At 40.5% G+C, this 15,835-nt stretch overlaps 1 protein-coding gene across 3 annotated transcripts in view; it reads left to right on the top strand.

Moving 5' to 3' along the window:
* LOC129030866 (E3 SUMO-protein ligase RanBP2-like) overlaps positions 1–15,835 on the top strand; it is a 40,078-nt gene that overhangs the window by 9,345 nt on the left and 14,898 nt on the right. For all 3 annotated transcript variants that reach the window (XM_054476655.2, XM_054476656.2, XM_054476657.2), the window contains exons 7-12: positions 4,016–4,208; positions 10,227–10,314; positions 12,418–12,627; positions 14,738–14,919; positions 15,004–15,179; positions 15,347–15,470. In XM_054476655.2, coding sequence (XP_054332630.1) covers positions 4,016–4,208; positions 10,227–10,314; positions 12,418–12,627; positions 14,738–14,919; positions 15,004–15,179; positions 15,347–15,470 — 973 coding nt within the window. The remainder of the gene's footprint in view (positions 1–4,015; positions 4,209–10,226; positions 10,315–12,417; positions 12,628–14,737; positions 14,920–15,003; positions 15,180–15,346; positions 15,471–15,835) is intronic.

Below are 15,835 nucleotides of genomic sequence, written 5' to 3'. Positions count from 1 at the left end.
AGCGTTATGGTTAAATACTCAGTTTTGTCATGGTCAAGCTTAAAATGAATGTTCTAACTGCATTTCATATTTTATTTTTTATAATAGTATAATCTTGAGTGAAAATTAAAGTTCATCTGTCATCAGATGGCTAGGTTCACATGTACTAGTATAAGCACTTAGCATCACTAGTATTTCAGAGAATACTGTTTTAGCTAAGAAACAAAAGAACTCAACTATGTGATTTACCTTTTTTCCTAAATTTTGATTTTGAAAACCAGTGTCTCCATTTTGAAAATAAATTCCATTGAACAAAAACATCACTTGGATTTGTATAAAGATGTTAGTTTAGAGCAGGGGTTGATTAGAGCTTGTGGGCCAAATATGGCCCCTGCCTAATTTTGTTAATATTTATTGGAATACAGCATGCCTCTGTTTATGTATTGTCTGTGGCTGCTTACATACTACAAGGTTGGAGTTGAGTGGTTGCAGCAGAGATTGTATGCCTGTAAAGCCAGATTAGTATTCTCCTCCTTTTTGTAGAAAAAGTTTACTGATTGCTAGTTTAGGCTGTCCATTTGTTTGGAAGTTAATTTATTTCCCCATCTGGTATAAGGAAAGAAGTTCATTTCACTGAGTGCAGGGAGTAGGTAATTTTCTTGAAAAAGTACATAGTGTCCTAAATTGGTAGGGTAAGAGCAGTATCTAAAAGAACTAACATAACTTTAAGATTATTTTAGAAAACATGTAGGATGTTTTATTTTGTATTCTTTGTATACTCAAATTTTTTGGTCCCAATTTACATTTTTCTTAAGGACTTCAAAGATCTTTGTATGTGGGTTCCTTTTTTTCTTTCTTTCTTTTTTTTTTTTTGAGATGGAGTCTTGCTCTGTCACCAGGCTGGAGTGCAGTGGCACGACCTTGGCTCACTGTAACCTCCGCCTCCTGGGTTCAGGCAATTCTCCTGCCTCAGCCTCCCGAGTAGCTGGGACCACAGGTGCACACCACCACGCCCAGCTAATTTTTGTATGTTTAGTAGAGACGGAGTTCAGGATGGTCTCAATCTCTTTTTTTTTTTTTTGAGACTGAGTCTTGCTCTCACCAGGCTGGCATGCAGTGGCGCAGTCTCAGCTCACTGCAACCTCTGCCTCCTGGGTTCAAGTGATTCTTTTGTCTCTGTCTCCTGAATAGGTGGGACTACAGGTGCCCACCGCCACACCTGTCTAATTTTTTTTTTTTTTTTTTTGAGACAGAGTCTCGCTCTGTCACCCAGGCTGGAGTACAGTGGCGCAATCTCGGCTCACTGCAAGCTCTGCCTCCCAGGTTCATGCCATTCTTCTGCCTCAGCCTCCTGAGTAGCTGGGACTACAGGCGCCCACCACCACGATCGGCTAATTTTTTTGTATTTTTAGTAGAGACGGAGTTTCACCGTGTTAGCCAGGATGATCTCGATCTCCTGACCTCATGATCTGCCCTCCTTGGCCTCCCAAAGTGTTGGGATTACAGGCATGAGCCACCATGCCCAGCCCACACCTGGCTAATTTTTGTATTTTTAGTAGGAACAGGGTTTCATCATGTTGGCCAGGATGGTCTCGATCTTTTTTTTTTTTTTTTTTTTTTTTTTGAGACGGAGTCTCGCTCTGTCGCCCAGGCTGGAGTGCAGTGGCGCCATCTTGGCTCACTGCAAGCTCTGTCTCCAGGGTTCACGCCATTCTCCTGCCTCAGCCTCTCAAGTAGCTGGGCCTACAGGTGCCCGCCACTACACCCAGCTAATTTTTTGTATTTTTAGTAGAGATGGGGTTTCACCTTGTTAGCCAGGATGGTCTTGATCTCCTGACCTTGTGATCCACCCGCCTTGGCCTCCCAAAGCGCTGGGATTACAGGCGTGAGCCACCGCGCCCAGCTGGTCTCGATCTCTTGACCTCTTGATCCGCCTACCTTGGCCTCCCAAAGTACTGGGAGGTCTCAATCTCTTGACCTCGTGATCCGCCTTCCTTGGCCTTCCAAAGTGCTGGGATTGCAGATCTGAGTCACTGCACCTGGCCGTATGTGGGTTATTTCTATCAGTGTTTATTACATTAGAAATTAAAAGAAATAAAAAATATGTAATCCATTAAAAATGTAATAAGCCCTATTGTGTGTTAATAATAATAGCTTTTTTTTTTTTTTTTTTGAGACAGAGTTTTGCTCTTGTTGCCCAGGCTAGAGTGCAACAGTGTGATCTCGGATCACTGCAACCTCTGCTTCGCAGGTTCAAGCGATTCTCCTGCCTCAGCCTCCCAAGTAGCTGGAATTACAGGTGCCCACCTCCACGCCTGGCTAATTTTTTGTATTTTTAGTAGAGATGGGGTTTCACCATGTTGGCTAGGCTGGTCTTGAACTCCTGACCTCAGGTGATCCACCCGCCTCAGCCTCCCAAAGTGCTGGAATTACATGTGTGAGCCACCGCACAGGGCCAATAATAGCATTTTTTATGAAAAATAATTATTTTCCAACAGCAAAAAACTAGTCAGAAAAGTGTCATTGTTTTTGCATTTTTGTAAATCTTTTTAATGTCTCGCTTAGTAGAACATAGCTAGGTTCTCATTTACTTCCTCTTTCAGTCTGTAAAACTATTACATGTCATGAAGCTTCTAGAAAACTCAGCTCAGCGGGGCATGGTGGCTCAGGCCTGTAATCCCAGCACTTTGGGAGGCCGAGGCAGATGGATCACAAAGTCAGGAGATCGAGACCATCCCAGCTAACACCGGTGAAACCTTGTCTCTACTAAAAATACAAAAAATTAGCCGGGCATGTTGGCACGCGCCTATAGTCCCAGCTACTCGGGAGGCTGAGGTAGAAGAATTGCTTGAACCTGGGAGTCAGAGGTTGCAGTAAGCGAAGATTGTGCCACTGCACTCCAACCTTGTGACAGAGCGAGATTCTGTCTCCAAAAACAAAAACAAAAACAAAAAAACTCAGCTCTACATACATGAGAGAATGAGTATGTAAAATATAAATTTTTTTTGGTATGATTGTGAAAGTAATTTTAACTTCATGGATCCCCTGAAGGGGTTTTTGAGCACCCTCAGAGATCTTTAGACCTCACTTGCTCTGGCTGCTTTATTGTAAGCCACTTTAAAATCATGCTTCACGTTTAAGTGTTTCCTTTTGGCTTTTACTTTTCTTCCAAAGTGAGGATTTGGAGAAACATTAGGATTTAGAAGAACTAATTTAGAATATAGATTACAAATAATAGGCCAGGCGTAGTGGCTTATGCCTGTAATCTCAGCACATTGGTAAGCTGAGGCGGGTGGATCATGAGGTGAGGAGTTCGAGACCAGCCTGGCCAACATAGTGAAACCCTGTCTCTACTAAAAATATAAAAAAAGTTTAGCGGGGCATGGTGGCAGGCACCTGTAATCCCAGCTACTCAGGTGGCTGAGTCAGGAGAATCACTTGAACCTAGGAGGTGGAGGTTGCAGTGAGCTTAGATGGTGCCATTGCACTCAAGCCCAGGCGATAGTGAGAGACTCCGTCTCAAAAAAAAAAAAAAAAAGGAAGACAATTTATTTAACGCTGTAATGATCTGTGTAGTAAAGAGAGCAATTACTGTATTGATACTCAAATACCTGTCAGTTATTTACTTCTAATTTGGAAATGGTATGTCTAATTTGAGAAATTACAACTGTTAATTAAATAATGAAATTATATGATCAGGAAGAAGCTACAAAATAGTCTCCCAATTTTCTCCTGGTTTATTTTGAAATGTGCACCTATAATCACTAATCTTATATTTATCTGTGATTGGAGGGCTGGAAATAACTGGGAATAAGACATCATTTGAGAGGTTAAGCATGAAGTATAGGAAGCATGCAGGATAAAAATAAGCATTAGATGATTCATAATTTATAACATGGGGAATAAGAATTATTAGAAGTTGAATGTGGAAGATGAAGCTTGAAATAAAATGTTTATTTTGTTCTGAATTAAATAAACCATGATTATTCACAGTGCAGTAAGTGTGTATTATCTGTTTGATATTTTCATATTACAGTTTTGGTAGTGCTCTTCAGTCTGTGAAATCTTCTTTGGGTGGAAATGATGAACTGTCAGCTACTTTCTTAGAAATGAAAGGACATTTCTACATGCATGCTGGTTCTCTGCTTTTGAAGATGGGTCAGCATAGTAATGTTCAATGGCGAGCTCTTTCTGAGCTGGCTGCATTGTGCTATCTCATAGCATTTCAGGTAAGTCTTCCACTTGTAGGAGCAATTGACATTTCACTGAGTCTTGATGTGTTTTAAATGAAGGTGTGCTCTGGTATGTAATGACAGGATGTGAACAAACCTGTGGAATTAAAGTTAAAATGAAATAGTCAATTTGATACAGTGGAAAATAACTAAGCATACACAGTACTGGTGAGGCTGGTGAAACAGGGATGTTGAGTGCACTCTTGTTGAAAGCCTCCATAGCCATGATTTGTTTGTAGACAGATTTGAAGAGTTTAATGTTTTTACTCTGCGATTTTTGGGAACATGATAAAGATGTAATCTCGTATTATGGGTAAAGCTTGATTCAAAAAGATGTGTTACTTGGACAAAATCCTAATAAGTAGATGTAGGGCAGTGGCTTTATAACCTATGATAGAAGAATATGATTGCAATTTAACATGTTAATTGAAAAACATGTATATAACATTTATGACTGTATTGTGTATATGTAACAGTATATCTATTAATCTTGAAAACATAAAACCTTTTCTTATTTTTTATTTTTTTATTTTTTTTGAGACCAAGTCTCTCTCTGTCGCCAGGCTGGAGTGCAGTGGCGTGATCTCGGCTCACTGCAACCTCCACCTCCTGGGTTCAAGTGATTCTCCTGCCTCAGCCTCCTGAGTAGCTGGGACTACAGGTCCGTGCTACCACGCCCAGCTAATTGTTTGTATTTTTAATAGAGACGGGGTTTCACCATGTTGGCCAGGATGGTTGCAATCTCTTGACCTCGTGATCTACCTGCCTTGGTCTCCCAAAGTGCTGGGATTACAGGCGCGAGCCACTGCGCCTGGCCTTTTTTGAGACGGAGTCTCGCTCTGTCGCCCAGGCTGGAGTGCAGTGGCACGATCTCGGCTCACTGCAGGCTCCGCCTCCCGAGTTCATGCCGTTTTCCTGCCTCAGCCTCCCGAGTAGCTGGGACTACAGGCACCCGCCACCATGCCTGGCTAATTTTTTTTTTGTTCTTTTAGTAGAGACGGAGTTTCACCGTGTTAGCCAGGATGGTCTCAATCTCCTGACCTAGTCATCCACCCGCCTCGGCCTCCCAAAGTGCTGGGATTACAGGCGTGAGCCACCACTCCCGGCCTTTTTTTTTTTTTTTTTTTAATGAGCTTGCATAACTTTTGAAAGGAAAAGAAATAAGCAGTCTTCCAAAAAAGCATTAAACCTGGCTTAGAAAAATGATTGTTAATTTTAGAGAAGGATTTTTTGCTTGGGGAGGGAAAAAAAGGATTCATTACTTTTAGAGAAGGCCCCTCCTTCTAATATAAATCTTTTTTTCTTTTTGAGACGGAGTTTTGCTCTCGTTGCCCAGGCTGGAGTGTAATGGCGCCATCTGGCTCACTGCAACCTCCACCTCCCAGGTTCAAGTGATTGTCCTGCTTCAGTCTCCCAAGTAGCTGGGATAACAGGCACGCGCCACCACCCCCGTCTAATTTTGTATTTTTAGTAGAGACGGGGTTTCTCCATGTTGGTCAGGCTGGTCTCGAACTCCTGACCTCAGGTGATCTGTGCGCCTCGGCCTCTCAAAGTGCTGGGATTACAGGCAGTGAGCCACCATGCCCTGCCTAATATAAATCTTTTTATTTTTATTTGAGACAGAGTCTCACTCTGTCACCAGGCTGGAGTGCAGTGGCGCAATCTCAGCTCACTGCAACCTGTGCCTCCTGGGTTCAAGTGATTCTCCTGCTTCAGCCTATCATGTATCTGGGATTACAGGCACACACCACCATGCCGGGCTAATTTTTTGTATTTTTTAGTAGAGACGGGGTTTCACCATGTTAGCCAGGATGGTCTCGATCTTCTGACCTCGTGATCCACCCGACTCGGCCTCTCAAAGTGCTGGGATTACAGGCATGAGCCACCGAGCCTGGCCTGTAAATCTTTTAAAAGCACCATTGATAGACAGTTCACATGTTAAGTACTAATATTTAAAATGCTCAGTAGAAACTTCTGTGTTCGTAAGGAATGGATTAGTGAAAATTAATGGATTTAGTGAGGTTCACTAGGTAATACAAACATTAAAAGTTTCTTATAGAAATTCTCGAGTAACTGATAGTTCTTATTTTTATTTATTTTATTTTTTTTGAGACGGAGTCTCACTCTGTCGCCCAGGCTGGAGCACGGTGGCACGACCTCGGCTCACTGCAAGCTCCGCCTACTGGGTTCACACCATTCTTCTACCTCAGCCTCCCGAGTAGCTGGGACTACAGGCACCCACCACCACGCCCGGCTAATTTTTTTGTATTTTCAGTAGAGATGGGGTTTCACCGTGTTAGCCAGGATGGTCTCAATCTCCTGACCTCATGATCCGCCCACCTTGGCCTCTCAAAGTGCTGGCATTACAGGCATGAGCTACCGCGCCCTGCCAATAGTTCTTATTTTTAATGGAAACTTTAAAATTTATCTGTCTGTGTGTCTATTAGAGTCTTGCTGTGTCACCCAGGCTGGAGTGCAGTTGCGTAATCGTAGCTCACTGTAACGCTGAACTGGGCTCGAGCTTCCCAGAGTTCTGGGATTATAGGTGTGAGCTACTGTGCACAGCCTAAAATTTTCTGATATGTAGTTTTGGGAGGCAGAGTCTCACTCTTGTTGCTCTGGCTGGAGTGCAGTGGCACGATCATAGCTCACTGTATCCTCGAACTCCTGGGCTCAAGCGATCCTCTCCTGCTTCAGCCTCAGCTCAGTAGCTGGGACTACAGGTGCCTGCCACCATGCCTGGCTACATTGTTAAATTTTTTGTAAAGACAAGGTCTTGCTATGTTTCCCAGGCTGGTTGGTCTTGAACTCCTGGCTTCAAGTGATCCTTCTGCCTTGCCCTCCCAAAGTGCTGGGATTACAGGTATGAGCCACCACACCTGACTGTGAACTTTTAATAATAAAAAGTTAGTTTCCCTCTTAATCCATTCACTCAGGTCTCCTTTCCTAGATGACAACTACTGTTAGGAGTTTCTTGGGTGTTCAGAAATATTTTTTGCATATGCAAATGTGCAATACATTCTTTCTCTGCTTTTAAAAAATATTGTGCCTCAATGTGGGTGTGCTTTACCTATTGCCAGATGCCTTGCTTTTCTAAATGTTTCTTCATTGTTCCACTTCAGCACAGAGATACCTACCTCAGTCTTTAACTACCACATATTTCTGTAGAATGAATATATAATAGAAACATCTTAGATGCTTGTATTTTATTTTATCAGTTTATTTTAAAGCTCAATGATCAAATGATTATAAGCATAAAATGTAGGTTATGTGCTGGCATTTGGGTATTTAAGAATTGGCTGACTTTTATGGCAAGATTTTCAGACTCTTAATCAGAGGAATACTGTGGTTCTAGTAAGTACATCTGCATTGCAGCTAGGTATTTAACAAAGTATCTTGAAACCTTTTAGTTAAGATGAGGAAATAGCCAGGCGCGGTGGCTCACGCCTATAATCCCAGCACTTTGGGAAGCTGAGGTGGGCGGATCACTTGAGGTCAGCAGTTCGAGACCATCCTGACCAACATGGTCAAACCCGATCTCTACTAAAAATATAAAAATTAGCCACACATGGTGGCGGGTGCCTGTAGTCCCAGCTACTTGAGGGGCCGAGACAGGAGAATTGCTTGAAACCAGGAGGTGGAGGTTGCAGTGAGCCAAGATATTGCCGCTGCAGCACTCCAGCCTGGCGACAGAGCTAGACTCCATCTCAAAAAAAAAAAAAAAGGAAATAGTGAATTGAGATGATTTGATTGAGTGGATTCACAACTAATTAACTGGTCACAAATTCAACTGTTGAATAATTTTGTAAAAGAGGCCGGGTTTATGAATTGAGGTCAGTTTGAAAACAAAAAGAATGATGTCAACATTTTGTTTATTTTGTGTGCTCTTTTCAACATATAGATGACAAACTTTGACATGATGTTTAGAAAACTTGTGAGTAAAAGGATAGCCGATACGAATATTTCTAAAATTCAAAATCAGAAGCTTTTAGGTTCATAAATCATATATTTTGAAAAATGAGCATGTTTGGAAAGAATTATATATACATGGTTTAAAATTCTGGTGGCTCTTAAGAATATGCTATGAAGACTCCTTTCTGTTCCCTAGTTATTTACTTTCTTCACTCCCAAAGAAACTAATGTTATTGCTTTCTTGTGTATTCTTCAGGAAATGTTGTATGCATCTCCAAGTAAACACACATACATCCCCCGTCTTTAAAAGAAGGAGGAAAACATTTGAAGATTGCATTTACTTTATTTCCATTAACTGTATCTTGGAGATATGTCCATGTCAGTATATATAAAGGGCATTCTCATTAGTTTGGATGCTTGCATATTATTCTATTGTGTGGATGTACTGTAGCTTTGGAGTTTTTAAAACCAGGGTCCTAAAACCAGGACATTAGCTTGCTTTTACTTTTTTTTTTTAATGCTACTTCAAGTAATTTAGCAATGATTAACTTGTGCCATGAATTCCTGAAAGAATTGCAGTATCAAAGTATATCTGTGCATTTATAATTTTTAGAGCTGCTGCCAAATATCTAACCCTAAAGAGGTTGTATCAAATTACATTTCCACCACCAATTAAGAAAGTGGTGATAGAATTAAAAGCCGATGCTCTAGTCACCCATATAGTTACTTTTGGCATGTTTCTAGTAAGTGGGCATTGCCTATGACTGGACATTTTCAGTGATGGACATTCATTACTTTTCAAGATAGCCCAGTGCAACTTTAGGTGGTTTGGCTCTTGGTACTTCCTTATATAGAATAAAAATATTCTTCAAGTCTTCTACCTGTTGGTCTTGTTTCTTCTTTTGATGATTGCTTTTATAAAATAATTTTAATATTTGAAGGCAGCTGTCATGTCTTCCCTTCACCATTCTATTGATCATGTTTTTTTGTTTTCACAGGTTATTACATTAGGATCTCTTTAATTTCCTGGTTGTCCCATTTATTCCAGTGCTATCCCATATTATCCATACTCTGAAAATGTGTTATCTACAATGTGGCATTTCCAAGTGTCATTTCACCTGTACTTTTTAAAGTAGGGTGTCATATCTACTCAGATAGGACAACATCTGCTGTTGTCCTATTTATGCAGGGTAGAAAAGTAATGTAATTAAATTTTCCATTTCTCTGAATATAACATGAATGTGCTTTTAGTAGAAACTAATTTCTCAGAACTGCTCCGTGTATGCTTTTTTTTTTTTTTTTTCTTTTTTTTGGAGATAGGGTCTCACTCTGTCTCCCAAGCTGGAGCACAGTGGCATGATCATGGCTCACTGCAGCCTTGATCTCCTGGATTTAAGTGATCCTCCTGCCTCAGCCTCCTGAGTAGCTGGGACCACAGGTGTGTGCCACCACGCCTGGCTAATTAAAAACAACTTTTTTTAGAGATAGGGTCTCACCGTGTTGTTCAGGCTGGTCTTGAACTCTGGGCTCAAGCGATCCCCCCACCTTGGCCTCCCAAAGTGCTGGGATTACAGGTGTGGGCCACCATGTCTGGCTGCTCTTTTTTTTTTTTTTTTTTTTTTTTGAGATGGAGTCTCACTCTTTCACCCAGGCTGAAGTGCAGTGGCACGGTCTTGGCTCACTACAACCTCTGCCTCCCAGGTTCAAGCTATCCTTGTGCCTCAGCCTCCCAAGTAGCTGGAATTAATAGATGTGTGCCACCACGCCTGGCTCTTCGTTTTTTTAAAATTATTTTTAGTAGAGACTGGGTTTCACCATGTTGGCCAGGCTGATGTCGAACTCCTGACCTCAAGTGATCAGCCCACCTTGGCCTCCCAGAGTGTTGGATTACAGGTGTGAGCCACCACGCCTGTACCTGGCCTGTCTTTCATAGGTTATATAAATTCCTTGGTTCCCAGTTTTTGCAGTCTTTTCCAATTCAGTTTAATTAATGGTTAACTGTTTATTCATTATCAAAAAAAGTACAGTGTAATAGATAAGACCATGTTACTATTAGAAGTATGGGTATCATCAAATTAAGATTTTTGATTCTAAAATTATTAGGTTCCAAGACCAAAGATTAAATTAATAAAAGGTGAAGCTGGACAAAATCTGCTGGGAATGTTGGCCTGTGACCGACTGAGCCAATCAGGTAATAGTAATATTAAACTAATTTGATTTAAAAAGAAAAAGGAATTTCTGTTAAGGCATGTCTTATGATAAAATCTTCATCTGTCCAGGAGATAATTTGTCAAAATTATTTTTTTGCCGTATCAGTTAAGAGCAATAGGTATGGAAGAGATGTGAAGAAATAGCACATTCTTTAAAAAAAATGAATATTTGATATTGTGTGTTCCTAGGTGGAGAGGATTTCTTAACTCTTTCTTTATCTGGCTGCTAGAGCCTCTGTCCTGAATATTTAGTCACTTCCTGAACTAAGTATAATTATTGATTTGCCAACCATTTAACACCAGCTGATTCTAAAAACACTGCTGTGGGGATATAAAGATGAAGAAGATATGGATCTGTCTTAAAGAGCTGAGAGCATAGTGAGGAAGATAGAAGATATATACTTACCTTGTATTAGGCTCTTGGAATTTGTGGATTTTTTCCCCCATTTTTGGCTTGGGATGAATCCTAAAGATCTGTTGCATATTACCTGTGATTTTGCTAAGATACAAACTTTAAGGTAGTTAGGTGGCCATTGAATCAAGCAGTGAACTGAAGAAACATAATGCTTTCTATAAGGAGCAGTTTTGATATAAAGTTGGATGAATTTTGTAAAGAGCACAAGATGTAATATTAAAGTTATTATAAGCTTTGGTATATAGTTAGGCTGTTGGCCAAAGCTCACATTGCTCTTTTATTCCATAGCCCACTTTTTTTGTGGGAGTTAGGCTTTCAATCCTTAAAGTGACTTTCTACTTTTTTCCTTTTCTCTTTTTCTTCTACCCTTGCAGGGCTCTCATAAGTGCCTTTGCATGGTGTCACAGTTAGATAAAAATTGCCTATATTTTTTTTATGTCTTTGATCTGGGCATCCCAAGGGTGCCTCTGTAAGTGTGCTGAGACACAACTGTGTAGTGGTAACCAAACCTAATTGCCCAGCAGAATTAACTCGAAGGAGGGTTTTTAAAAAAAGTTCAATTGAAATATAATTCGTATACCATACGCTTCACCCATTTAAAGTGTACAGTTCAGTGGGTTTTAGTATGTTCATAGAGTATTACCATTGTCACGACAATCAGTTTTAGAAGATTTTCATCACTCCATGAGGAATTCCGTACCTATTAGCAGTTACTCCCCATTTTACTCAAACCTCTCAGCCTTGGCAACCGCTAATCTGTTTCTGTAGGTTTGCCTATTCTGAACATTTCACATAAGTGGAATCATATAGTATGTGGTCTTTTGTGACTGGCTTCTTTCATTTAGCAAGGTTTTCAAGGGTCATCTGCGTTATAGCATGTATCAGTACTTTATCCGAGGACTATGATTTTTTGATTGCTTACTGTAAACCTATGGAATAAAAATCTCTGGCAAAGAGGCCTGGAAATAATTCTTTTTTTTTTTTTTCCTGAGACAGAGTCTCACTCTGTCGCCCAGGCTGGAGTGCAGTGGTGTGATCTTGGCTCACTGCAAGCTCTGCCTCCCGGGTTCACGCCGTTCTCCTCCCTCAGCCTCCCCAGTAGCTGGGACTACAGGCGCCCGCCACCATGGCTGGCTAATCTTTTTTTTTGTATTTTTAGTAGAGATGGAGTTTCACTGTGTTAGCCAGGATGGTCTCGATCTCCTGACCTCATTATCTGCCCAGCTTGGCCTCCCAAAGTGCTGGGATTACAGGCATGAGCCACCGTGCCCAGCCGGAAATAATTCTTAAAAGCTGTTTAAAGGAGGATTCTGATCAGCCAGATTTAGAAATCAGTGTATCAGATCAGAGAATAAGAGCTTGTCCCTGTTCTCCTATGGCCACTTAAATCCAGACCTTTTCATCTAAAATGCAAATATGTTTGGCATTTTTCATACACATTCCTGTCTTTTTTCCCCCTTCTGCTGTCTTCTGTAGATACTGAGAATATTAAACCTGTACTCTTTTCATTTTCTACATAAGCACCCGTTTTGTTGTCCAGCTGTATTTTTTGGGTTGGAGGGTTAGGTCTGCAATAATCATGTTATTTCCCCTTTGGGTATACAAATGAGACAATGTGAGCAAATACAATCTGTATTTTTAAAGTGATGGAAATAAATTTTTTTTTCAGGGCACATGTTGCTAAACTTAAGTCGTGGCAAGCAAGATTTTTTAAAAGAGGTTGTTGAAACTTTTGCCAACAAAAGCGGGCAGTCTGCATTATATGATGCTCTGTTTTCTAGTCAGTCACCTAAGGATACATCTTTTCTTGGTAGCGATGATATTGGAAACATTGATATACAAGAACCAGAGCTTGAAGATTTGGCTAGATATGATGTTGGTAAGTTATATGTTTCAGAGGAAACGGTCTGTGTCTTAATTCTTATAAATTGCCCATAATCTTATTACCCAGAAATAATGACTTAATATTTTTCTGTATTCCTTTCGTGTGTGGGTTGGGCTGGGGGGAGTTTGAATGTGGTGCTGTGGGGGTGGCATGTAGTTTTTGTTGTTGTTGTTGTTTTTGAGACCAAGTTTTGCTCTTGTCCTCCACGCTGGAGTTCAGTGTTGCAATCTCGGCTCACTGTAACCTCTGCCTCCCGGGTTCAAGTGATTGTGCTGCCTCAGTCTCCCAAGTAGCGGGATTACAAGTGCCCGCCACCACGCCCGGCTAATTTTTTGTATTTTTAGTAGAGACGGGGTTTCATCATGTTGGTCAGGCTGGTCTCAAACTCCTGACCTCAGGTGATCCACCTGCCTTGGCCTCCCAAAGTGCTGGGATTACAGGTGTGAGCCACCGCGTCCAGCCTTGTTGTATTTTGAGACAGGGTCTTGCTGTGTCACCTGGGCTGGAGTGTAGTGGCATGATCGTAGGTCACTGCTACCTTGAACTTCTGGGCTCAAGGGATTCTCTTGCCTCAGCCTCCTGAGTAGCTGGTACCATAGGCACATGCCACTCTGCCCAAATAATTTTGTTTTTTAATTGGTAGAGACAGGGTCTCCCTTTGTTGCCCAGGCTAGTCTCGAACTCCTAGCCCTAAGCCCCCCAAAGTGTTGGGATTGGGCCCGGCACAGTGGCTCATATCTGTAATCCCAGCACTTTGGGAGGCCGAGGCGGGCAGATCACCTGAGATCAGGAGTTCGAGACCATCCTGGCCAACATGGTGAAACCCCGTCTCTACTAAAAATACAAAAATTATCCGGGCGTGGTGGCATGTGCCTGTAGTCCCAGCTACTCGGGAGGCTGAGGCAGGAGAATAGCTTCAACCCGGGAGGTGGAGGTTGCAGTGAGCCAAGATCACACCGCTGCACTACAGCCTGGGCGACAGAGCGAGACTTCATCTCAAAAACAAAAAGTGTTGGAATTATAGGCATGAGCCACTGCATCTGGCCATATTTTTCATCTAAATGGTTGTTTATGTATGATTTATCTTGCTTCCTTCATGAATTCTCTCCCATAGTCTCTGTATTAAAACTATAAATATCACTTTTATTGGCAATATAATCTTTTTTATGAAGTAGTCATAATTTGCTTGCTACTTTCTGTTATTGGGCATCCAAGTTGTTTTCAACTTTTCCACTGTTAATAATCATACTCTGATAAAAACTTCAACAAAAAGTGTCTTCATTGCAAGTTATTTCCATAGAGATACCTAAAAACAGAATTACTGAGACAAAGGACATGAACATCTTTAAGTCTTGCAAATTGCCAAAATGACAGAAAGATTATACCTCTTTATGCTTCCGGAAGCACATAACCTTTTCTTTTCTTGTCTTTTCTTTTCTTTTCTTTTGAGACAGAGTCTCACTCTGTCGCCCAGGCTGGAGCGCAGTGGCGCAATCTCGGCTCACTGCAACTTCCGCCTGCCAGGTTCAAGCAATTGTCTTGCCTCAGCCTCCCAAGTAGCTGGGACTACAGGCACGTGACACCATGCTCGGCTAATTTTTTGTATTTTTAGTAGAGACGGAGTTTCACCATGCTGGCCAGGCTGGTCTCGAACTCCTGACTGTGCATATCCTTTTCAATATTGACTTTCTTATAGAAAAACAGATTTCTTTACTGTACTGATGGATTAATATAGTGATGTTCCATTGCTTTAATGACTTAAAGGAAAACCCATTGTTTTGGGGTTTCTTATTAGGTTAGGTATTCTTTATTTGGTTTTTGTCAGTTGATTTTGGTTTATTGAGTTCTAGTCAGTGTCATTTTTTAAGATGGACTTAAACATTCTTCATCACTACTATTTTTATTAAAATTTCTAGAAATAATCAAGTGAGAATGCATTAATAAGAACATGAGATTTTGCCTAACATAGAATTCTCTCCAGCTTTGATATAGAAAAGCAGTTATATAATTAAGATATATATAATGTGAATTGCTTATGTTGGCAAAACTAATGGCACAAAGAAAAATTTCAAACCCTTAAGCCAATTTTTAAATTTGATTTTAGGTGCTATTCGAGCACATAATGGTAGTCTTCAGCACCTTACTTGGCTTGGCTTACAGTGGAATTCATTGCCTGCTTTACCTGGAATCCGAAAATGGCTAAAACAGCTTTTCCATCATTTGCCCCAGGAAACCTCAAGGCTTGAAACAAATGCACCTGAATCAATATGTATTTTAGACCTTGAAGTAAGCAAAGATTTTAACAAATTAAATATTCTGAATTTTGTTTAATTTTTTTTTACTAACTTAACTTTTCCTTAAATAAAACAGGTATTTCTCCTTGGAGTAGTATATACCAGCCACTTACAATTAAAGGAGAAATGTAATTCTCACCACAGCTCCTATCAGCCGTTATGCCTGCCCCTTCCTGTGTGTAAACAGCTTTGTACAGAAAGACAAAAATCTTGGTGGGATGCGGTTTGTACTCTGATTCACAGAAAAGCAGTGTAAGTAGTAAAACAAAAATATTGCTGTCACTTAGTGCATAGGTTTTACCAGGGATTTAATCCTCATGTGAAGATTTAATTTGTCATGTGACCCATGAACATATATGTATGTAAGCGCTGAACTGTGTATTTAGAAAGCAATTTTAGTAAATTGAACTATTTTTTAGACTTGGAAACGCAGCAAAATTGAGACTTCTAGTTCAGCGTGAAATAAACACTCTAAGAGCCCAGGAAAAACATGGCCTTCAGCCTGCTCTGCTTGTACATTGGGCAAAATGCCTTCAGAAAATGGTGAGTTTTAAAGTATAAGCATTTTTAAAGAACATTACCTTAATTTTTTAGAATCATGAACTTTTCATTGAAAGTTTTTTTGTTCTGAAAACAGCAGCTTGGTCATATTATGACAGATGTGTTTTTTATTGCTGCAAAATAGTTAATGTAGTTAAATATAAGCACTTAGAGGAGCAGTACCTGGCACACAGTGAATGTTACATATTAGCTGAGCTGTTACTGTTATTCCTTAATAATTAAGTCCTGATAATTATTCAGCCTGAAAAATTAAAAAAAAATTAGCACAAGGCTTTGTAGGTAAGACCATTATAGATCTTTCTAAATATTTAAGGTGTGTTTTGTGTCACCATTAGGTGTAGATGGTC

This window comes from Pongo pygmaeus, chromosome 12 (assembly GCF_028885625.2).
Source record: "Pongo pygmaeus isolate AG05252 chromosome 12, NHGRI_mPonPyg2-v2.0_pri, whole genome shotgun sequence".
Taxonomy (NCBI): domain Eukaryota; kingdom Metazoa; phylum Chordata; class Mammalia; order Primates; family Hominidae; genus Pongo; species Pongo pygmaeus.
The sequence above is the reverse complement of the archived record's forward strand: the minus strand, read 5'-3'. Positions and strand labels throughout refer to the sequence as shown.